At 35.6% G+C, this 24,635-nt stretch overlaps 1 protein-coding gene across 1 annotated transcript in view; it reads right to left on the bottom strand.

Annotated features, from left to right (window-relative positions):
* The window catches only part of LOC126853390 (division abnormally delayed protein), a 52,297-nt gene that overhangs the window by 9,418 nt on the left and 18,244 nt on the right, over positions 1-24,635 (bottom strand). Inside the window, exons 5-6 of the mRNA XM_050599084.1 lie at positions 14,625-14,890; positions 1,844-1,988 (exon numbers count right to left, since the gene is read on the bottom strand). Of these exons, the coding sequence (XP_050455041.1) occupies positions 1,844-1,988; positions 14,625-14,890 (411 nt within the window). The remainder of the gene's footprint in view (positions 1-1,843; positions 1,989-14,624; positions 14,891-24,635) is intronic.

Genomic DNA, 24,635 nt, shown 5'->3' with positions numbered 1-24,635 from the left:
TTTTGCGGGATTACGAGATAATGGAGCTATTTAGATGAGTCTTTTTTATCGGAGAATGTAGCCGCTTGCGCGACGGCGAGATTAATCGTGACACCGTGTATACATGCGTGTTTCACGACACTCTAATCAGAAGTAAGCGGCCCGATTTCTCGGCACGCGAATTAACATGCGTGTGGGCGCTATGTGTCTGTCCCACACGCGACGGTTGCCAACTTTAACAAGGCTAAGGGTTCTGCCGGAGAATACGAAACGAGACTGAAAGATGGAAGGACGCTAGCGAAATCGCGATAAAATTTTTCTAGAAAAAAGGCTCGCTTGTTTACAGAAATTTATCCCGCACTTTTAATCTTTAATAATATTTTCCCGCCCTTTTAATCTTTAATAATATTTTCCCGATATTCATGCGGAGTCAGTAAATTAAACATAGTTTTAAACATAATTACATTACAATTAATATTTTATAAATATATAGTTTTATTTCAATTATTTTCAATTCAAATATATAATTTCATTTCATTATCAATTATTTTTCGATGTATGCAGGGTTGAATAAGTTAATTTTTTTTTTTTTTTTTTAACTAAGTTAAGTTTATGGCCCAGAAATTAACTAAGCTACGTTAAAAGTTACTTAAATAAAAATTAACTTAGTTAAAGTTAAGTTTAAAAAATTATTAACGTTAAAAGTTAATTTTCTATCAAACACCGAATCCACACACTTGTTGTATGATAAATGAAATATTCGCAATCAACTATTTTCACAATTTTAATATTTTGATGAATTATTTTAATTTGTATAAAAAAAAGTAATAAGTTAGCGAGTTAAAAAATAACTCGTTCAAGTTAAAAGTTAACAGTAAAAAATTAACTAAATTAAAAAGTTAACATGTTAAAAATTAAGGTAACTAAAATTTATTAACTTTTTAACTTAATTTTTAATTTTTAACTTTAATTATTTACTATTCAACCCTGATTATATGCGAATACTTACATGTCCGCAATGTTTTTTTCTAGAATCAATCATCATTTTCTACAAAATTATTTATCGCATAATTATTTCCTAGAATCTTGGACATATATTTATATATGGAAACCTAAGAAATCGGATTATATCGATCAGCTTTGAGCACCCATGTGCGTTTTCAGGTGAGATCCGTCTACGCAACGCGCGACACGTGCCTACTCGGCGCACCGTCTGCGATCTCTGCCCGACTATGAATAATTCTAGATTAGACGAGAATTTATGATTTGTCTGGTACGTTCGTCTGGAAGTTACAGGTCACCGAGCAGGTTTTCCACATCAATGAGCTATTGCGATAACCGTTTACGAATCGTTAACAAGCCGCGTGCTGTGCAAGACAGTCGGTCTGTATTCAACACGTGAACTGAAAAACAAATGTTAAAAAAATAATTTTCAATTAATTCGACCGGCATTTCATATTTCATTAATAATAAATAATTGCTCTAGCTTCTCAATTATTTATCAAATATAGTTTTATAGTTTAATTAATATAATTGATTAATATAACTTATTTTTAATTATTATAACTATAATATGAAGAAAATTTTTTCACACAAATTCTTTGACAATTCGCTCGAATCTGCGTACGTGACACAAGTGTCGTTACCACCGTAATCTCGGAAAGAAAAGGAGAACGTGACATCTGCTTTTTCTTCTCCTTCGAGAGCATTCCTTTTCGACGACGATCGTACGATCGTCCGTCGCGTTTGTCGCACGGTATGTTTGAATCGACGAGCGAATGAAAATTGCAGCACCATTTAAATCCGGGGGGGGACGACGAATCCACTCAAGAGCGAACGGTAAATTACGACTTGATGCACTCACCTGATTAATGTGCCTCAATTGGTCAATGAGCGAGCTTATGTTCGTATTGCCGGCGTAGGTAACGGGCGTCGACGACGTCGTTAACGTGATTTCAGGATTGTACCTTTGAGCATTCGGACTGGAATCCACCACGGTTTTCGTATACCTGAAATCACACAGAAAATTGCGCGATTATTATAAGATCGAATTCATTCCGCAAAATTACATCATAAATAAATGTATATTATTAGATTTTAATCGGATATTTGATGAATAATTAAATTAACGCGCTTGACAACTGAATTGACATTTCTCCTTGAAGACCAACAAACTCGTCAAATATATAGAATTGGATAAATTAATTTTTCTCAACTAAGTTAAATTTAAAGTTAATAGACCAAAAATTAATTAAGTTTATATTAAAAGTTACTTGAACAAAAATTAAGTTAATTAAAGTTAAATTAAAAAAGTATTATCTCGTTAAAGGTAGAAGCTAATATTGGATTATTTTAATTTGTATAAAAAAAAATTTAATAAGTTAACGTTAATGCATTTAAAAATAACTAGTTTAAATTAAAACACATTTAAAATTAATTCAGTTCAGTTAAAAGTTATTAACTTTTTAACTTTTAACTGTTTAATTAGTTACTATCTAAATCTACAAATGTAGAACTAAAAAGAAGATAAAAATTGTATAAATTAGAAACTTGCATATTGCTTTCTCATCATTTTATTTCGCTCACAAAGCTTAAGCTCCTTAAAGCAGGTGAGTTTTTAAATTTTGACTTCCTAATAGAGAAAGATTTCAAAATTTACTAAAGTTGTACATTTCCCAAAAAATTCAAAATTTATAAAAAATAAACTCTTTTACCGATTCCCATCAAATTCAATACCAACCATCCTTTAATGACACTTTATTTGTGTAAAAAAAAATTTAACTCGATATCTAAAAATTTGCAAAAGCTAGAGTGTGTACAAACGTTTCTTCAAAAATTCAAAATTTTCTAAAAAAATGAACTCTTTCAGCGATCCTCACCAAATTCAATATCAACCATCCTTTAATGACACTTCATTTGTGTAAAAAAAAATTTAACTCAATATCTAAAAATTTGCAAAAAAGCTAGAGTGTATAAACATTTCTCCAAAAGTTCAAAATTTTATAAAACATTTTCACCGATTCTCACGAAATTCATCCTTCCATCCATACCAATCATCCTTTAACGATATCAATTTTCAAAAATTTAGCCCGATATCTCAAAAATTCCGTACATCCATACATGCATGAAGATTAAAAAAAAAAAAAAATATATGATTTTTCGAACATTTTCAACACATTGGCGTCGAAAATTGGAAAAAAATTTGCCACAAGGACAAAGAGCTTCCTCTATATGAGGAAGCAATGCGTGTCTAAATCCAGTGTACTCTGTTCTCATCTGCGCAGTCTCGCAGAAATGACGATGCTCGTGCAATGCACGCGTCGCGTATCGTACATAGAGGCGCGCTTATCTTTCGCGCTTCTATCTTTCGCGGGGTGCTGACCGACAAAACAGACAAATCGCTCGCACTTCGCGGAATGACGCCTTCCGTTTTCGATCGCCACGCGATTAACCGCCTATGAATCAATGAACCGGGAACATGCACGTCCGCGAATAGTCCAGAGGCCAGTAATATTTCATTGTCGCTTTACGCGAAGAAAGAGAGAGAGAGAGAGAGAGAGAGAGAGAGACAGAGACAGAGTTATCATTACATTTGTTATTGCGCTAGATAACTATTGCTATTTTTGAACAACATTATTAGCATCATATTAATACATATTGCCTTATATAGATTTATAATTTTTCTCCTTCCTGTTTATACAGGGTGTCCCGTAAAAACCATAATATCGCTTAAAGACAAATTCTTGAGATCATTTTAAAATGATTTTTTTTCCGCGCCAAGTATGTCGGGGCATCAATAATTTCCGTGTTATGAGCGATTGAAAAAGAAGGAAATTTTGCAAACTAAACTTTTTATAGAGAGTTCAAACTACATTCTTTAAGTAATTCCAGATGGTGTTTATTTTAATAGAGAGAGAGAGAGAGAGAGAGAGAGAGAGAGAGAGAGAGAGAGAGAGACAGAGAGACAGAGAGACAGAGAGATAGAGAGAGAACTTTAATTCAAGGCTTATAAAGATATATGATGAAAAAAAAATTAGAAACTTGCAAAAACGATGACCTCTCCACGTTTTTGCCGAGGAAAAATCATCTTAGAATGATTTCAAGAATTTATCCTTAAGCATTATTACGGTCCTTATGGGACAGCCTGTATATATATATATATATATATATATATATATATATATATATATATATATATATATATATATATCTCTAAAGATCTCCGTCACTTTCTCATCTATTTTGCTTCGCTATTATTTCCGCTATCCGCCGTGAAAAATATTACATGAAGCGGCAAACAGGCGTTCCCGAAGTATTCAGCGTAGCTATAGTGAATAACTGAAATTGAAATATCGCCGAAGTCGGGGATTCCCGAGTCCTCACAATGCTCCTGGAATACCAGCCATTCCACGGGACGAGCTTCTTCAAGAGCGATCGTCCCCTCCCCCCTCCCCCCTCCCCCTTCGCCGCTCCTTCATCCCGCGTCGCACATGTCGCGCTCCTCAGTTTTTCCGGCGCACCATCATCTTCCAGCGATTTTCCTCCCTCTGCTGCTTTTCCGCTAAATCGCACCCTGCGGCGATTCCCATATTTTTTTCTCTTAAAGTCTTATACAAGGTGCGCGAGTTTTCCTTTATATATGTAAAGAGCTTGGATCAAATTCCTTGGAATTTTTCAGACGCCAAATAGATGATAATTATAAAATGATTATTTATTTGAAAAGGGACGGGGTGTGACATATATCTCGTATTCTCTCTTGCACCCAACCTGCCTCCTCCCTCTCTCTCTCTCTCTCTCTCTCTCTGCTTGAGTACCTCATCGTCCCTAACGAGTACAATCCGATCTCCGATCTCTGATGGCGCAGGGACGAGGAATAAAACGAATAAAACGCACCGACAAAAACTGGTTCTCGACGATCGAATCGCGAAAACTACTCGGGCGAAAACTGCATTTCCACGTCGATGCGCGTACAAGATATTTGATAATTGGCGTCGAAACTAGAAAAAAAAAAAGAAGGAAGGAAAACGGAAATAAGCTGGATAATTCTTCGTTCGAGGACATATTACTTCGCACCTATTGAGCGATTTTCGTTCTAGGAAATGATCTTGCCCCTTGACACTCGACACTTTCGATCGTCGCTTTTGTAATTAAAGCTTAAACTAAGCTTGGGCATTCAAGCAGAGTTTGCTCGAGAGAGAGAGAGAGAGAGAGAGAGAGAAAGAGTTAGGGAGATAAATTGGATGGAGGACATAAAGGCTTAAAGCTCAATTCACGAGAGGGCTTTGATTTTCAATACGCTCATAACTTGGAAGGCTCTTTTAAAGCTCTCGACTCTCTCTTCTCTCGCGGAGAAATGCTCGCTGCAAATTGATCAAAGAATCTGCGAATGGAAAGGGGAGCAGCCGCGCGAGGAACACCCTTTATATGCCGCATGTATAATAGGTGGCTCAGCTAAAAGCGTATGTGCGCGCGTCGATTTGCAACGCGGTCGAGAGATGGAACGTGCTTTGGGGCAGATTAATATTTCAATGCCGGGAAAGAGCGCCGTTAGAGATGCCGCTATTATCCCGCGAATTCCGATGGCGAATGTAGGGAAGAAGCCGCATCGTCATCGTACGCGATATGGGACGTCGCTCTCATATGCGATGATCGATCCAAGTATCGCCGTAGAATCTCAGCGGCCTGCTTTTATTTTAGCAGACATAATCGGGGTAGTAAGTTAGTAACTAGTTAAACAGTTGGGTAGGAAGTAGTTAAACAGTTAAAAGTTAAGTTAATAGTTAATAACTTTTAACTTAAATATTAGCAAGTTTAATTTTACACGCGTTAACTTTTAATTTCAACCAGTTATTTTTAAATGCATTAACGTTAACTTATTAACATTTTTTTATACGAGTTAAAATAATTTCAATATTAAAGTCATGCGAAAATTTCATTTGTTACATAACGAGTTTGTTAGATGTGTCAATTCGCTGATGGATAAAGCATTAACTTTAATAAACTAATAATTTTTTAACTTAACATGCACTGAAATAATTTTTCTTTAAATAATTTTTTTCATTATTTTTCTTTAATAATTAATTTTTAGCCATGAACTTTAAAGTTAAAAAAAAAAAATTAGTTTACCCAATCCTAGATATAACAGATAATTTCTAATATTTATATTTTACAACACGTCTTTAAATATTGTGCTACATCAAAATAATAATCTTGTTTATTTTAATTAATTAAATTAATTTAGTAATTTTTAGTTCATTTTACATTAATAATTATTATTCAGGAAATGAATTAAGAAATAATTAATACATTGTTAATATTTTATGCTTTTGCATAAAATAAAAAAGAATCAAATTTTTTTCGTACAATCCATTATACTGGAGAATTATATTCATATAGAATATAAATAAAAGAATTTTGGAATAATTCATCGTCGTCGAGTTACATTCAATTTAATATTAATATTGTTGCGGGCTCCAACAATGCAAACGAAATAATAATTTTATAGAAAAGCAATCCAATAAAGACAAGAGTGCCATAATGGAGAATAGCTTCGTTTTAGAATCGCCTTAACTAAGCTGATTTCATGTTAGAAGGAGCGCTTTCGTAATTGAGCGAATGAACAACAAGAAGTTCGCTCGATTATCGTGGCGGTTCGTTGATCACAATGAAGCGCTAAACTAAAGCAACTAAATTAATCGCGGCTAGTCTTCTTAATGGCCGGATACAGCGCGTTCTCACGATTGTTAGGAGATATGTCCGATCGTTCGTGTCGAGAGAATTACAATTTGGCAGAAACAAAAGCCGAATGTGTGTCGCAAATAAAAAAAAAATCAAAGATATTATTATTTATGTAAATAAATAATTGTAAAAAAAAATAATTGCAACGTTGCCTTAATGAAATAAAAAGGTAACAATTATTTATCCCTTTTCAATTATGATCGGGGTGTCTACTTAAATCGTGTAAAAAATTTTCCGAAAATTCCCGGATCTCTTCCAGCTATTTTTATTCAAAATTCCAGGGAAAGAGAATTTTTTTAATGCAGTTTCTTAAAATAAATTTTTTTATTGTACGCGCTCGTTTATTTCTAATGCTTCTCATTCATACGGAAGAAAAATATAAAGCCATTTCAGTTTCAACTGCTAGATTTATAAATGTAGTGAGAATAAAACTGAATAGCTTTCGTGTTGAAATAAAAATTTTTAAAACTTGCATAAAATTCTTATTTCTTTATCATTAAAAATAAAATAAATATGTACTGCAAATTTAATATTTTGTTAAGACATTAAATATACAGACACTGTATAAACAGATATATTGCTTACAGTATAAAAGCAATATTATCAAAGAGAGAATTAAAAAAAAAAAAAAGTAAAAAAATTTTCCGAGTCCCAACAAAATTCCATGAGAATTTCAAATATAAAAAAAATTCCCTGAAAAGGTTCTAGATTCCTTCCGGGAATAGACATCTTGATGGTGCACTTTTAATATAACTTAATTGTAAGTTGAAATTAAAAATCTTGATTTTCTATTCAACATCCATTGCAAATCCATTTATAGCTTTATCGTGAAAGCCGCATCTTCGACTTACTTCAGTAAGAGAAGAGACTTTTATCGACGTCCTTGCGACAAATGGACCGAGCAGGCCTCTCTATGAATGATTCTGCTATTCGTGCACTAGAACATTGATATTCCAGCGGATGTTATCTCTCCAAGTCTTGGCGCATATATACCGTCATCCGTTGGCATCGCATTGCGAATGCATTATTTATAACACATATCGTCCGCGCAATTCGTTCCCATTCGAACGATGTATCGAATAAACATATGCTAATATATCGCTCATGGTGTCCGACGTCAACGGAGCGTGTGGATGAAGCTTGCAACTAAATTAGAAGTACGATCGCATCGCGATCGACGCACGATGACGCACTGCGTGCGCGTTTCTTTTATGAAGTCTTATTTAAAAAAGAAAGAAATGACTTCATGCAATAAAAAAATGAATTATTACGAAAAATCACGTTGTCTTAAAAGTGTTGTATTAAATTTTCATCTTCCTTTTTCACATTTATATGTTAAAAATAATTATTAAATATACATTAAAATAATTATATATCAAAAATAAATTTATATATTAAAAAGAAATAATTCCCCGTTTAATTAACTCGTATAAGCTTGCAATATTTTAAAATTCGCAATTGGAAAGGTAAATGGAAGAATGAAAATTAAGCATGAATGAAAACTTGGTTTTGCGGGGAAAAAAGAATGATATCAAACTTTTCACTTTTTAATTTCATCCGGAGGATAAAACTTCGTTGATAACTAAAACGGATGATCAACTTCTTCAATTATTTTACAAAACAAAAGGACGATTAATAAATAGCCTACTCGTCACGATTTTATAAAATCCTTCGCTAATATTACTCGACTCTTTATATCGTAATTTGCATAACACACGGTCCAATTAAATCCCATCAGTGCCGAGACAGCCGGCTGTTTGTCAGCGATCTTTCCTCGCGGTCGCAGGACGAGAAACAGAGATCGATGAATATGCGCGTGAGCGCTCGGCGCATCGTCATCCGCGGTGGAGGTGTCGCGAGGGGATACTCGCGATGTTAGATTGCATTGTGCGTATGTATTCGTCTCGTCGATGATCCAGTCATCGTCGGGGAACTCGCTTTCCGAAGCGAATACGTGATCGCCAGTGGCCGGCCCTCTCGCGCGACGCGAGGCGAGGCGAGGCGAGACGAGGCGAGGCGAGGAAAAGAGAGGAGAGGCGACTCTTTCCGGCCGTATCGGACACAGACGATATACGGTTTCACAGCTCGCGATTCAGATATCAGGTTCCGCGGTTCATCACGTCGATCGAATCGACACGGAGTGCGCTTCCATAACGGAATTAATCGGATTAAACGTTCCTGCGTTTATTTCACGGACACACGCGCGCGTGTCCGTTCGCCGCAGGTATTTTAACGATGACATATCGAATTATTGGCAATTACATCGTCATCCGAAACGAAGAGTATTATTCGCGATATTAATGAAGGATCTGCTTCGCGATATCTCGGATTAAATCTGTATTTTTAAAAGTGAAGGCGACGGAGGAAATAAAGCCATTGTGTTTTGTCGTGTGTGTAATGCACACACGCGTACAGGGCATATAAATTTTTTGTACACGTTACAGGAACATTCTATATGTATATTATAATCAGAGTTGGGTATAAGTTAATTTTTTTTTTGTAAACTAAGTTAAGTTTAAAGTTAATGGCCCAAAAATTAAATAAGTTTACATTAAAAAATTATTTAACAAAAATTAATTCAATTTAAAGTTGAAAAATGATTAACTTATTAAAGTTAAAATATAATTTTCTATCCAACAGCGAATTACACATCGAATATGGAATATAGAATATAGAAATATTATAGAAATGAAATATAGAATATAGAATATAGAAATGAAATATTCACATGAAATATTACGATCAATTATTTCCATACGATTTTAATATTGATGAATTATTTTAACTTAAAATATAATATAAAATTTAATATATATAAAATATATAATATATATATAATATATATTTAAAATGTATAAAAAAATTTAATAAGTTAACATTAATGCATTTAAAAATAACTAGTTTAAGTTAAAAGATAACGGGATAAGAATTCTTTAAGTTAAAAGTTCTTAACTTTTAAACCTTTTAATTTAATTTTTAATTGTTTAATTAGTTACTACCCAATCTTGATTAAAAGTTACTTAAACAAAAATTAATTCTCTATCCAACAGCGAATTGATACATCCGATAAACTTGTTGTACGATAAATGAAATATTACGAACAATCATTTCCATACGACTTCAATATTAATAAATTATTTTATCTTGTATAAAAAAAAGTTAATAAGTTAACGTTAATACATTACAAAATTTTAAAATAACTTAAGTTTAATTTTTTAATTTAAATTAATTTTTAATTTAAAAAGTCAACACGTTATAAATTAAAATTAAGTCAAATTAAAAATCATTAACTTTCAACTTAACTAGTTACTACCCAACCCTCATTATAATCATCGTGTCCTTAAAAAATACTTGGGCGGTGTGAAAGCCGCTTTAAAAGTCCCTCAAACATGCCACGTGCTCGCGCGCCAACGCCTACCCCTTAATTGCCTCGCGCAAAATCAAGACTAACGAGGCTTAATCTCGCGAAATGTGACTCTGTATATTCAAGCGATCAAGTCAGCGGGGGCACTCAAGCTCGCAGCAAAGCAGCGAGAAATAGCAGGGCGAATGATCTTGCGACATCGTGACCTCGTGGCTGAGATGTTTGGTTGGCTGGCTGCTGCGTCGTCGTCGTTCAGTCGACGCATCACCAACCGCGCAACACACACACACACACACGTACACACATATACATGTCCGCAAGCGTTTAAACTTGTAAATGTGTATATTATTCGTACAGTGTCCGCACTCACACGCGTGCAGCCAGGTAGCCGGCGACGCTACGGCGCCCGTTTGCTCTCGTTGCCAGACTCTTTGGCGGCTTGGCGTCCTACAGGCTACGCCGTCGTTTCCACTCCCCGTCCTCACCCTCCCCCGCCCTCACCTCCTCCTCATCATTCTCTTCCTTGTTAGCATCGATCTCTCTCGCTGCGATTCCACGATTCTCTCCCTTTTCGTACCGCTTCTCCAACGACATCGTCCTCGCGAACATGTCTCGTTCGAAGGAAATGAGTTTTATTTTTCTATTTTTTTTTTTCTTTAAACTTTCTCACCCCTTTATTTTCCTGTTAAAATTTTCTAGATGAAAATGCCGTTATATATAACGTGCTACGAGGATAATCGATGAAGAGATCACACTGATTTAATTAAAATTTAAATTTTTCGATAAAAATTTAAATTAAATTTAATAAAAATTTAAATTATATAAACTTTTTTTTTATGACACTCATGAAATATAAACACACTTTTTCAATGGTGATTTCAAATAGCGGGTTAATTTAAATCACCGTTACGACGTATCCGTGATAATCGTCGAGCTGTCAGACAGAGCTCAATTAAAATTCATTATTACGTCTCAATTAATTTGATTCACACGCGCGTAATGGCCAAGGTTAATTAAATTCGTCATCACGTAACGTGCATTAATTTCGGCCAGTCCCTAAATATTACGGCAGGCTTTTTCAATCAACCCCCCTCGTGGAATCGAATTACCCGGATTGGCGAGCGCGCTCGATCGAGGGTGAACAGCCGGTATCACTTTTCGCTCCGGATCGAAATCGCGCGGAATCGCCACGGCTTCCTCGACGGATCGAATCTCATTTAGATTTCCACCGTGAGATACAACAAGCCGTCTGTGAGAACCGTCGGCGAGAGAAAGAGAGAGAGAGAGAGCTCTTCCGGTGGAAGCCGTGGCACGCGAACGGCGCGCACGCGCGTGTATTTATAAGCTTGTGTGCGTCATCACGAAGCTGTTGGTGACCGCGACAGCTCGAGTAAAGTCGGGATTTCGAGAGATTTAACAGTCGCGTCAGTCGAGAATACGTTATCGGCGACTCTCTCTCTCTCTCTCTCTCTCTCTCTCTCTCTCTCTCTCTCGCGATAACCGCTGCCGCTGCAGCTGCAGGGTGAGACTTTTGCAACGCTCGCTCCTGTAAAAATTCCGCATCCGCTCGCGCGTGATGTTTACGCGAAGCCTTCCGCCTCGCGTGGAATACAAAAAAAAAAGTGAAATATGCGCGAGAGGAAAAAAATTCCGCGTGACGAGCCAAGTGTGCGGACGGTGTCGCGTGACATTTCGTTAAAGCCTTCTTCACTTCTGCCGCGTTTCTGAAACGAGACGCGTTATTTCCGAGTGTAAAACGCCTCGCGGCGATCTAGTCGCGGGAATTTCTCTCTTATAACGCGACGCCATCCAAGTGTCGTATATTTAATTATATATTTTGTAAATATTGTATAAAATTTCTCCATTTAGTTAATTCGCTTTCAATTTTTTTCAGGGATAGTAACTAGTTGAAGTTACAAAGTTGATAAGTAATATTTAATAGCATTTAACTTAATTTAGTTAATTTTAAATGTGTCAACTTTTAACTTAAACTCTTTATTTTTAAACGCATTAACGTTAACTTATTAACTTTCTTCTTTCCACAAGTTAAAAGAATTTATTAAAGTGTGAAAATGATTTCATCACAATATTTAATTTGTTTGTCGCGTATGTCAATTCGCTGTTGGATAAAGAATTAACTTTTAACTTTAATAAATTAATAATTTTTTAACTTAACAAAATTAACTCAGTTAACTTAAAAAGTTAACTGAGTTAATTTTGGTTTGAGTAACTTTTAACCATGGTTGAGTAATATTTTATTAAACAGTTAAAAGTTAAGTTGAAAAGTTAACTTCTAACTTAGTTAATTTATAACGTGTTAACTTTTAACTTAAACTCTTTATTTTTAAATTAATGTTAACTTAATATTTTTTTTTATACAAGTTAAAATAATTCATCAACATTAAAGTCGCGTGAAAATGGTTGAGTGTAATGCAAATATTTAACTCGTCGTATAACAAGTTTACCGGATTTGTGTTCCGCTATTGAATAAAGAACTTTAACTTTTTAACTTTAATAAGTTAATAACTTTTTAATTTTAACTTGAATTAATTTTTGCTTAATCAACTTCTAACGTTAACTTAGTTAATTTTTGGACCATTACCTTTAAACTTAATTTAATGTCAAAAATAATTAACTCCAACTCCTTATTTTTCTGTTAAATGGTTTCGTTTTACTAATTAGCATCCGTAAGAGAAGATATTAAAAATTTTACATTTACAGAAATATTTTTACATCAAGCTATAATTTTTCAAGCGACTTAAAACATTGAAGAGAAACGCATCAAAATTAACGAATTATTTCTCGGCAAGGATAACATTTAAATGTCATTTAATGGTCAGCTGATACACGACATTCGATTATCTTTGGAATTATCTTCCGCGCGATCAATTATATATTATCACTGGAGCGAGTCCCGTTTCAATGCCATTCTCATTGCCATTCTCATTTCACGGTCGAGTAGCAGCATCTCGAACATCGTCCTCGGACAATCGCTTGGATAAAGGCGGAGACGCCCCTATTCTTGAATCGTCACCATCAGCTGACTCCTCTTGTTTCTATTCGGCGATACGGAATTAATTAGATGACGAACGCGAATCTCGATTAGACGAAACCGATCGAAGCCGCACGAACGGATAATTCGACCAGCGAGAATTCGATCAGTCGATCATCAGACTTTCAGCAGACTGTCGCGTGACTGTCCGGAGGGCGGCGGGGGGAGGGATGGGTGGAGGGGGAAAGAGAAGTGCCGGTGTGAGGGGCACTTTAAGACGAGGCCACCCGGCCTCGTTGATTAATAAGGGTTGCGAGAGAACTACCTTCGCGTTCCATTCTCTTCGAGTTTGCTCCTCCGTCGTTCCCACGCATTCCGCGGCGGCTTGGATTTTGAGCGACGGCGGTTTCGATTAACGAATCCGCGCGCCCATTTATTCCTCATCGTTCATTCCGACCGCTTTTCTCTCTCGGCGTTATATTATTATTATTATTATTATTTTTCTTTTTTTTTATTGCAATAGCTCTCTTTTGTAACCAGAGTTGGATAGTAACTAGTTAAGTAGTTAAAAGTAAGGTAGTGACTAGTTTAATAGTTAAAAGTTAACAACTTTTCACTTAACTTAGTTAATTAATTTTAAACGTGTTAACGTTTAACTTTCAACTAGTTATTTTTAAATATTATTAAAAGAAAAAATAGGCAAATTTTTCTTTTACTCAATATTTATCGTTATTGGAACCTTCAAGTATTTTTAAATGCATTAACGTTAACTTATTAACTTTTTTGGTACAAATTAAAATAATTCATCAATATTAATGTCGTGTGAAAATGGTTGATCGATCGAATATTTCATTTGTCGATCCGCTGTTGGATAGAGAATTAATTTTTAACTTTAATAAGTTAATAATTTTTTAACTTAAATTTTTTTAGCTTAATTGAAGTAATTTTTGTTTAACTAACTTTTGACGTAAACTTAGTTAATTTGTGGATCATTAACTTTAAACTTAATCTAGTTAAAAAAAAAAAAATTAACTTATCTAACCCAGCATTCTTGTCTTTATTAAAAAAGCATATTTAATTATATATTTAATTGATATATTTAATTATATATATATAATTATATATTTTGTAAAATAATCTTTGTGTGCTAAATCGTTGCAGTCTGTAAAATTTTTCAATTTAGTTAATTCGCTTAAATTTTTTTTAAATAATAACTTTACTAAATAACATTCGTAAGAAAGAAGGTATCCCAAATTGTATATTAAATAGAAATACTTTGACAAGAGAAATTTTATCATTTCTCAAGCGATTGAAAAGAAACGCACTAAATTATTCCTCTATTACAAGAGATAGCTGCCCTTCTATCTGACACGATAACGTGCTCGGAGAATAAATTTATATACATCTCCAGTTAAGTCTTATTAATTCCGATACCTTGATATAATTTACTTCTGCGCAAAATCCTACGTGGAGCTTAAACTTGAGCATTAATCTCTCTAATCCTTTTATGGAGACAATTCTCGAGTAATTATGGAAAAGATGTGTACTTACTCGCCGATGCGTTCGCCGTTCCAGCAATGTTTACGGGGATATTCCTCGCAGATCGTGTCCGCTAGCGTCATGTAGAAAATTCGGGACGTCTCGAAGCTCGCCATAAAGTAACCTATTTGCTTGTGCGATCCCTTCAGCAGGTCGTCGTGCGTGCGAAACGACGACGCACTTGCGTGCATCTCGCCGGATGACGCAGCTGCATCCGCGAAAGCTGGGTTCTCCTCGTCCGCGGGCAGCAATTCCGAACGACCGCACACCTTCCTCACCTGAAACGCAGACGATCAATTTCGGTTAAAAACATCGTTACACATAGCATCTGCGTGGAATTAAAATATTACGAGAGTAATTATATGAAGATATCAAATATGTCAGTGGTCTTCTGAGTTATTTAACAGGCGCGAAATTTTTAGAAATATTAAAAATATGATTTTTTTTTATATGTAAAAAAAGAAATTTAATATTAACAGGATTGGAAGAATTCCGCATTTGTTTAATAAAAGCCATGTGAGTAAAGATCAAAATTTTTTTCCGGGAAAAAAAAAAATGAAAAAAAATTGATCTTCGTCCATTAAAAATTATGAAATAAATAGAAAGTCTTTTTCGATTACGATTTTCGTTAATTGACAGTGTTTGACAGGAATCGATGTAGTAAGTAAACTTTTTATTACAAGTCAAGTGCGGAAAAATTCATGGATGAAGAACGGGGCTCTCGCTCAGGCATCTGACTTCGTGCGTCAATGACGCTGCACCTGCAGCTGCGCGTGCACGCATATAAGGACCGGCTTCGCGCCAGAGGGCCACGGACACGACGTTGGAAAGTGTCGCCTGCGAAACGAACGACTCGTTCCCGTTTCGTACGACGTACAATTTCTCGACGATTTAATAGGCGACGCGACCTGACAGTTTTTACACTCGACCGCGTCGTCGGCACGTTTCGGCGCGTTCGCGCGTTAATCAAGGCGCACGCACAACGTGCGATTGCATCGTGAAGGGGATAGTGTCATTCTCGTTCTCGAAAACCGCCGGTCTTTTTCTCGGGCATTTTTTTTTCCTTTTTTCTCGGAGAAACACGTAAGAAATTTCACGACAGCTGATGATGATATTTCTAGACAGCATCGTTTTAGGATTTCGCAAGACCTGCCGGAAAAATAGTATAACCCGAGTCTTTTTATAATGTAATGTCTGTCTGAGCTGTCCAGAGCCCGAAACGTGGCTTGCCAAAAAGCGCAACTTTTCTCGTCTTCTTCTCCGCACGCCAGCCTCACGTACATATATATATATATATCTATATATAAATGTTTTAAGGCATCGTCGAAAAATTAGAAAAAGCAAAAATAAAAGCGTTTTCCCTCGAAGCGAAAATTCTCTACTATTATTCTCTATTGAAATAAAAAGAATATTTTTAATTAAGTTAGATCAAAGGGAGTTTTTGTCTATTTTTCAGCAAACGTTTATATAATGATGTAATTTTTTATAGAAAAAAAAGAAAAAAAAATATTTTTCAATTTTTTTTTTTTTTTTGTAGATTTGCTTAAAATATAAAAAGTTTTTCTCCCTTTTGCAATTTTTGCAATTTTATTTCACTTAATGAAACACATAGCAATTCTTTATAAAAAGAAAAAAGTCTTTTGTGAAGAAAGCATGCATTTTCTGGGGAATATTTTAGAATCATATTTCACTCATAATTTTAATCTAAATGCAATTTATGACATATAAATGTGGGCTTAATGAGAATTTTTTTAGATAATTTAATGTAAAATATTTCTCATCATCTCCCCTCATCAATTTCATCAATCATACTAAGCAATCTTTACATAATTCCTTTTTAATGCGTTTTTTTTTTTACCACTTCTTCCATTATTCATTGTCATCAATATCATCAATCGGTATAAACACCTAATTTCTTCTTAACGGATTTCAGTCTCTTTACAACACCCTTTTATCAATTCCATGTCAACCAACATAATACAAGTAATTTAACTCTCGTAAAGACATAATGGCGCTTTGAAAAAGAGAGTTTCGTCAAGTTCAGAAATTTTTCACCCTGCCAGAAATTACTCGAGGATTAGTTTCGTGATTTTTGTCAAATTGGCAATAAAACATCGCGACCTTCCTCCTCTCGCCTTTATCAAATCGCGCGAATCCAAATTACTCTTATCATTTCATCAGCCATGGACGCGCCCCGCGCGCTTATACAATAATCATTAAAGTTATATCGTTGACATCGCGGTTCCCGCGCCGCCTTTCTGTCCTAATTACTTTTTACCGCGGCCCATAAAAGGAGCCAGGAACCGGCGGTTGGACTCTTCGAGGCGGCATAATCGTAAAACCGGCTGGCCGAGCGTAATTAAGACGGCACGCGTGGGCGTTCAAACGTCGCTCGCCCTCTCGTCTCGTCTTCTCAATATCTTATTTTTTCTTTTTTTTTTCTCCCTTTCTCTCGAGGAAGGAGGGACGCAGGAGAGAGAGAGAGAGAGAGAAGCGCGACTCTTCCCTCCCTCCTTTCCTCGATCTTCTCCCTACGAAACTACTCGAACGAAGCAGACGAAATGCTGAAGCGAGTTTAAAATGAACTGCATATCTACCAGAGGACTTTAATCAAGTACGATAGAGTCTCGTTATGATTTTAAATTGTAATCTCGTATATTGTATCCCACACAAACGAGTCATCAAAAATAATAATACAGTGCGTGTGTGAATTACGTTGCGTTTATTGATCGATCTTATAAAAGGTGAAGCCTTTTTATAAAAGACGAAGATTTCTCAATGACGCATTAATTTGATGAAAAACGAAGCAGTTGGGAATTCTAAAGTGCACTGTGTAGATAATGCTTGTGTATTTAAAGCGTATCAACGCTATAAATGATTTAAACGGCTAACTTAATGGTTTAATGGCTTCTCCCTTGCTTCTTTACTCTCGTTAGCGAGGAAGGAAAAGCTAAGGATATTACGTTCTTCCTAGTAAAAAGTTATTAAATAAACTGTGCGCCAATTATATAAGCATATGTATAAAAAATGTGGATATTTTTACAATCATGTTACAATGATACAAATATCTAAGAAAAATTTAGATTGCAGGAAAGTAAATTGCGAGCAGTATATAAGGCAAACTCATTATTAATATATGAAAAAAGAAATACACCAGTCTCTTAAAATACGATACGATAACTTTATAAAAATTCCTTTGGAAGATATTTTCTTTCCATCCAAACTAGCGTGCGGTACTTTTATCTTGGCTTTAAAAAATTTAATTTTGTGAATGACATTTAAAATTAATTTCGGAATAGATTCTTTATTAATTCTGCTCTTATTGTCTTTTTCATGCGTTAATAATATGCGGGGTTGAATAAATTAATTTTTTTTTTTTTATATTAAGTTAAGTTTAAAATTAATGGCCCAAAAATTAACAAGTTTAGGTTAAAAGTTATTTAAATAAAAAAAGTTAACTCAATTAAAATTTAAATTTAAATTAATGTATTAACATTAATTTAAAAAAAATTTTTTTTAATAATTAATTAATTTCTTATAATTTTTAAAATTATAAAAAATTAAAATTTAAAAAAAATTAATTTATTCAACCCTGCATATTAAATAACTAGTTTAAATTAAAAGTTAATACGTTTAAAATTAACTAAATTAAAAGTTATTAACTTTTCAACTTTTTCAACTTAAGTTATTAACTTTTCAACTAAACTTTTAACTGTTTAACTAGTTACTACCTAATCCAAGTTGTATAAATATTATCCTTTCAAGCTGTTTCTTCGATATTTCAAGTTTATTCGATTCCCAGATTTCGATGGCAGATACTCCGAAACACATGTTCTATCCGACTTTGCGAAAGAGATCTCTGAAAATCTGCAACTGCGAAAGAGAACCCTGCCATATAAAAGCGTCGCTGTAATTCCATCGCGCGAGATATGACGTAATGAAGTATTACGTTACGATCAAACATTTTTTCACCCGACTTTAATATTGATAAATTATTTTTAAAAAATTAGTTATTAAAAAAATTCTTTTTTAAATTAATGTTAATACATTAATAAAAACCGTGAAACGGAAGGATTATTGCATCGACTCGAAAAGCGTGCATCGAAAGAAAAAGAGAGAGAGATAGAGAGATCCTCCAAATAATCGGACGAGATGACACTATCAGTGTCGAATAAATCGCCCGGTGAAGCGCGCGCGGAATCTTATCGAGAGAATTTTCGCGCGCGCGTCTCCCTCTTCCCCCCCCCCCTATTCGCCCACACGCAAAGCTCCGCTCCCCCGACGCGGGAACGGCTTTACCCTTGACCCGTTCTACGACAAGTGGCGACAATGAGTTCCGCTTCTCGCTCGTGGGACAAACGAGGCGGATTAGAAGATTAGGATGTTATCGCTTAACGCGCCCGGCCGCGCTCGCTCGCACGCATCGCATAATGTCGCGGCGATCTCGGGAAAAAGGCGTCTCTGATGCGAGGAATAATAACTGGTGGTCTCTGCGGAGGACTGACTGGAAATTTAAAATACGCGCATCGAAAGTAGGGTTGCGCAAGACCCCGAGACAAGACAAATATTCGTAAAAATTTGTATTGCGTTGGTATCGAAAATTTTCGGAAAATTAAATCTTCTCTCGGTAGCGAAAAATCTCGCCTCACATTGTCTTGTCTCTGATTTTATTAACAATTTTTGTCAATATTGAATAATTGTTTAAAATGATATCTGATCTAATGTATGTTTTACGTCTCATGACTTGTGTTTGATATTTTGTGTTTTAAATTTTGGGTGTAAAAATTTTTGCATGTTAATTTTGAATTTACAGAATTTTTAAAATTAAAGTTTTAAAGTTTTTAAGTTATAAGATTTCAATGTGTTGCAGTTACAAAGTTATATAATATTTTACAATGTTTCAAATTTCTAAATGTTTAAATATTTAATTGTCTATGAATGTAATGAATGAATCTGAAGAAATCTGAAGCAAGGCAAGAATTAAATAAAATAAATAAATAAAATAAATAAAATAATAAAAAATAAATAATATTTAATAATATCTAATTTTTATAATATATAATAATTTCAGAGAAATATTATTATTTATGTCACTAGTTAACTTCCTAAAACGCTACATGCACATGTGTATTTAAAAAGCTAATAAATATGTACATATTATTATTATTATTATTATTAATATTTTTATTATTATTATTATTATTATTTCTTTTAATCTATTGATTGTTTCTAAATTTGTTAATATAAATGTTTCCTTTTATTAAATAAAATTTTTCAAGTCTGTATAATATAATTTTTTTTCTCCATCCACACACATCTAATTTATACACAAATATATATATATATATATTTTAGTGCTTTTTAAATATCAATAATTTCTACAATCTTAATCTTATTGTGCCGATAACTAATAAAAAATCTTGTCTTGATCTTACCTTGAATTTCGAGACAAGACAAGACAATATCAAGACTTGTCTCGTGCGACCCTAATCAAAGTATTCATTTCAAATTTATGCGCTTTAGAAACTGCGAATATTTGCTATCTGAAATTTTTCCCTCAACGACATGACAACGCTGAGATCAAAGTAGAACACGCAAGCTTTGATCGAAAGGAAATACATATCCCGACGATGATACCACGATCCTTTACCGTGCATTTGGCGACGAGGGTGGTAATTGGGAGTATCGATACCGTCGATATCCATGTCAGCGATAAACTGTATCGATAACCGGGGGGGGGGCGAGCCGAGTGAGGGAACGAACGATGAGAGAAGAGTGCTCTCGAACATGCCCGTGAAATCGAGCACGAGGAGCATCTCGTTCGTCGGATAAAAGACGAGAGGCCTCCTTTCGCAAGGATAGCAACTGCCGGGTAATTGATATGCAGCGTGTGCGCGCGCGATTCAAATGTAGAATGCAACAACTATCACGCTGAGAAATGCATCATCGTTCGAAGGAAAAATGTTCGGGACGACAATCGTGCTGGTTATATTCATCGAGAAGTGAGCAGGGGCATGAATTTTTTTTTTTTTTTCTTTCCTTCTTTACTTTTTAAATATTGAATATCGATCTTTGGAGTTGAGCTCGAAATCAAATTCAGTAATTTACTCCGTTCAATCACTCCCGCACAATTCAATTACATTCAACGTGCAAACAATATTTTTTTAACACAAAAATACATTTTTTTTGCTTCCTCAGAGGAAGCTCTGTTTTCATGAAAAAAAATTTTTTTTTCACATTTCAATGCTAATGTATTTAGATTGTGCTAAAACTTCGAAAAATCACATTTTTATAAAATGTCAATGTGTGTATGTGCACAAAAAGAACGTGGTTGCTGTAATTTCCGCGAATTTTGAGATATCGGGCTAAATTTTTTTATATAAATATTTTTGTTATATAATTTTATATCATTAAAGGTTGGTTGGTATTGAATTTGGCTAGGGTCGGTGTAGGAATTTATTTTTTTTTAATTTTGAATTAAAAAAAAAAAATTTTGAATTTTTTAAAAAAAAAGGTTGTTGCTCTAACCTCCGCAAATTTCAAAATATTGGACTAATATTTTTGCACGAGTCATTTTTACTGATATTATAAAGGGAAGAAAATAAAATGATGAGGAAGCAATGGGTGCAGGTTTCTAATTTGCACGATTTTTCGCTTCTTTTTTTATTTCATCAACTTTAATGCTAAAAAGATATTATCTCGCTAAAACAATTATAATCTTATATATTTCCCTCGGGGAAAAGAGAGAAATTTCAAATCGAACGGGGAAGCTGTCATTCACAAATTCGGGATCGAGGGTTCCTCGAGACATCGTGCTTGACTATAGATTGAAATTGAGATTTCCTAGATTGACGACAAGCGACGTGGGTAATAATACTCCTTCGGTGGAGAGGACGCGGGATCGCGCCTCAACCGCTGATGAATAATAACGCATCCTGTTCCACCTACTACGAGAGACAATACCGCTTCCAAGGATCCTCGACCCGGCACACACACGCTATATATCGTACATCTCTCTCTCTCTCTCTCTCTCTCTCTCTCTCTCTCTCTCTCTCTCTCTCTCTTGGGTACGCGCGAAAAATATAAAGTGCTATACCTATTTTGTGCCTTCCAGAACACACGAGGGGGCGACATCGAGTGGACTCACATCAGACATTTTTTTATGCACTCGATATCCTGGTGCGATATACCATGATATGCGATGATCGAATCATTTTTTTGTCGTAAAAATTATTAATGATTGATAATTTGATTAAATACCTTGCGATTTCTTTGAAAACAATTTGCAAAAAAAAAAATAAGTCATTATTAAATATCCGTTCCCCTTCTCAAGTTTATTTTAATACTGTCGTAATAAAAAAAAAAAAAGAAAAATGTAAGCCCAATGATGTGAAAAGCGAAATAATTTTAGTGTCTGACGTAGAACTTATCGAATCTATATCACCTCGTACCGATGATATAATTATCCGACGAAAGAGTTCTTCGGGCACGAACACGCGACAGATTCCACGAGTAGTTGGTCGAGACGAGCAGGGAACGACGACGACGACGACGACGACGACGTTAGGGTGATCGCTTGGCGGCTCAAAGTTCAACCAATTTAGCCGCGCTGACGTCAGACGCGCGCGTTCACCGTTCGGTTCGAGCTCGATTAAAGAAAGAATCGTAACCACGATCGTCTGCGGCGAAGATCGCAGATAATGCCGGGAGATTCAGCCTCGCGAAGCGGAGGATGCGCGGGGGGTAGGTCGATGGCTGAGCGAAAAATCAGGGGTAAATCGCGCTTAGCGATTCCCACGGAATCGATTAGCATTCGATCTTTCTTTCTTTTTTTTTTCTTATTTTCGCTCTCAGAAGAAGTTAACCATAAATGTTTAAAGCAAGATGAAAATTGTGCATATTAGAAACTTGCATATTGCTTTCTCATCGTTTTATTTTGCTCACAAAACTTAAGCTTCTTAAAGCAAGCGAGTTTTTCGATTTTCACTTCCTCATAGGAAACCTAACCTAACCCCAGTGATTTTCTCAATTTTGGCTTCCTCATAGAAAACCTAACCTTATGGACAAAAATATTTAAAAATTTGCAAAAGCATATGTAGACATTTCTCTAAAAATTATAAATTTTATAAAAAAATAAACTCTTTCACCGATCCTCATCAAATTCAATACCAACCATTTTTTAATAACTCTATTTATATAAAAAAATTTATAAAACCCGATATTTCAAAATTTGCGGAAGTTAGAGCGTGTACAACATTCCGCAAAAAAATTCTAAATTTTATAAAAAATGAATTCTTTCACCGAACCAAATTCAATATCAATCATCCTTTAATGATACTGTATCCATTTTAAAAATTTTAGCCCGATATCTCAAAAATTGCGAAAGCTAAAAATTATACAATGTATATTCCGTACATATAATACAAATATTTAAAAAAAATATGATTATTTTGCAATATTCTAAATACATCGACATAGAAAACTGAAAAAAAAAAATTTTGTCTATAAGGAAGCAAAAATACAAATATATATATTTTCATACAATAATTTTCAGCCAATCTGAGACTGACAAGAGTTACATTTCGTAACAAAATAAATTTAAAAACGCTAAAGATTAAGAAAGGATAATAAAAAAAATTCCAGAAAACAAAATTACAGTAAAAAAATGACACTGATTTTACATTTATACTTTTAATTACATAAGACTATAAATTACAGAGTGAGATGATCCTCTCTCTCTCTCTCTCTCTCTCTCTCTAGGCGCGGCCGATTCCCGAGACGGGTCTTCCTCGAATAAGACGCTTGAATAAGCGAGCTCGGGTCCCGCAAAATGACTACGATCGATAGTATTCGAGAGAGTTCGATCCTTCGGACACTCGGGCCGGTCGGCCCGAGTCAAAGTGGCCCGCAAACGGCGAAGGATGCGTGGAATGCAATGGGCGCGCCGTGAGGTGGTGCGCGCCCCTCGCCCTCGCCGCCGCCCCCACCGCAATCGTCCTTCTCTCCCTCGACGAGCGACCCCTCCCCCCCCCTCCCCCAGAGACTTCTTCCCTTCTTCCGTTTTCTTCTAACGAATTTCGTCTCGTCGCCTCGTCCTCCTCTCCCTCGCCATTTTCTCTTCCCTTCTCCGTTTTAAAAGAGCCTTGGTATTTATAACGTTCGGCATTTCGCGAACAAATCGTGATATTAATTTTTTTTTTTTCTTTTTCATGCGCACGCGCATATTTTTCTCGACGATCCTTTCAGATTTCTTAACATTGAAGAAAGAAATTATCTTTTCGATTGATTTTGTTTCTCTTTTTTCCCACGCGATACACAGAATTCCTTTCTTTTTTCTATAAAGTTTCGCGAGAGAGCAAGTCGGATAGTGGATGAATTTATTTCGCGAATATGCGTGCGAGTCGCAGAAATATACGTGCGTGTGGCGCGTAAATAAGCTACTACGACGGTGCGCAGCGTAACGCGGAGATAAGAGAACGGTAAGAAAATGAAGCGGTAGAGAGAAGAAGAGTGATGGGTGGAAGAGGGTGGAGGGGGGAGAAAAGTAGTCGCGACTTCGGTCCAGGACACCGGGTCCAGGACACCGGGTCCAGGACACCGGGTCCAGGACATTCGGTCCAGGACACCGGGTCCAGGACACCGGGTCCAGGACGGAAAAATTGTCGTCGTTGCGTTGGCGCTCGTTCGCTCAGCCGACCGGTACACACATAGCAACAGCAAAGCAAAGGCCCTCGTCGCTCTGCATTCCTCTCGCCCTCTCTCGATCCGGTGATCTTTCCTCTTCGGCTATCTTCCACATCCCGTCTCGCTCCCACTCCCGGATTCATCCGAACCGACGAGATGCAACGGATCGAGTGGGGAAGAAAGGAGGGGGGGAGGGGGAGGGGGGAGAGACACGAATTGAAAGAGGAAGGGGAGAGCGCAACGAGCAAGCGGAGAAACGCACGGAAGAGACACATTGAGAAGAGAAGAGGAAGAAAGATGGAGAAAAGCGGAAAGATCAAGAAGCAAGAAAGAGAGAGA

This window comes from Cataglyphis hispanica, chromosome 12, assembly GCF_021464435.1.
Source record: "Cataglyphis hispanica isolate Lineage 1 chromosome 12, ULB_Chis1_1.0, whole genome shotgun sequence".
NCBI lineage: Eukaryota > Metazoa > Arthropoda > Insecta > Hymenoptera > Formicidae > Cataglyphis > Cataglyphis hispanica.
This window is presented reverse-complemented; position numbering and strand designations above follow the sequence as displayed.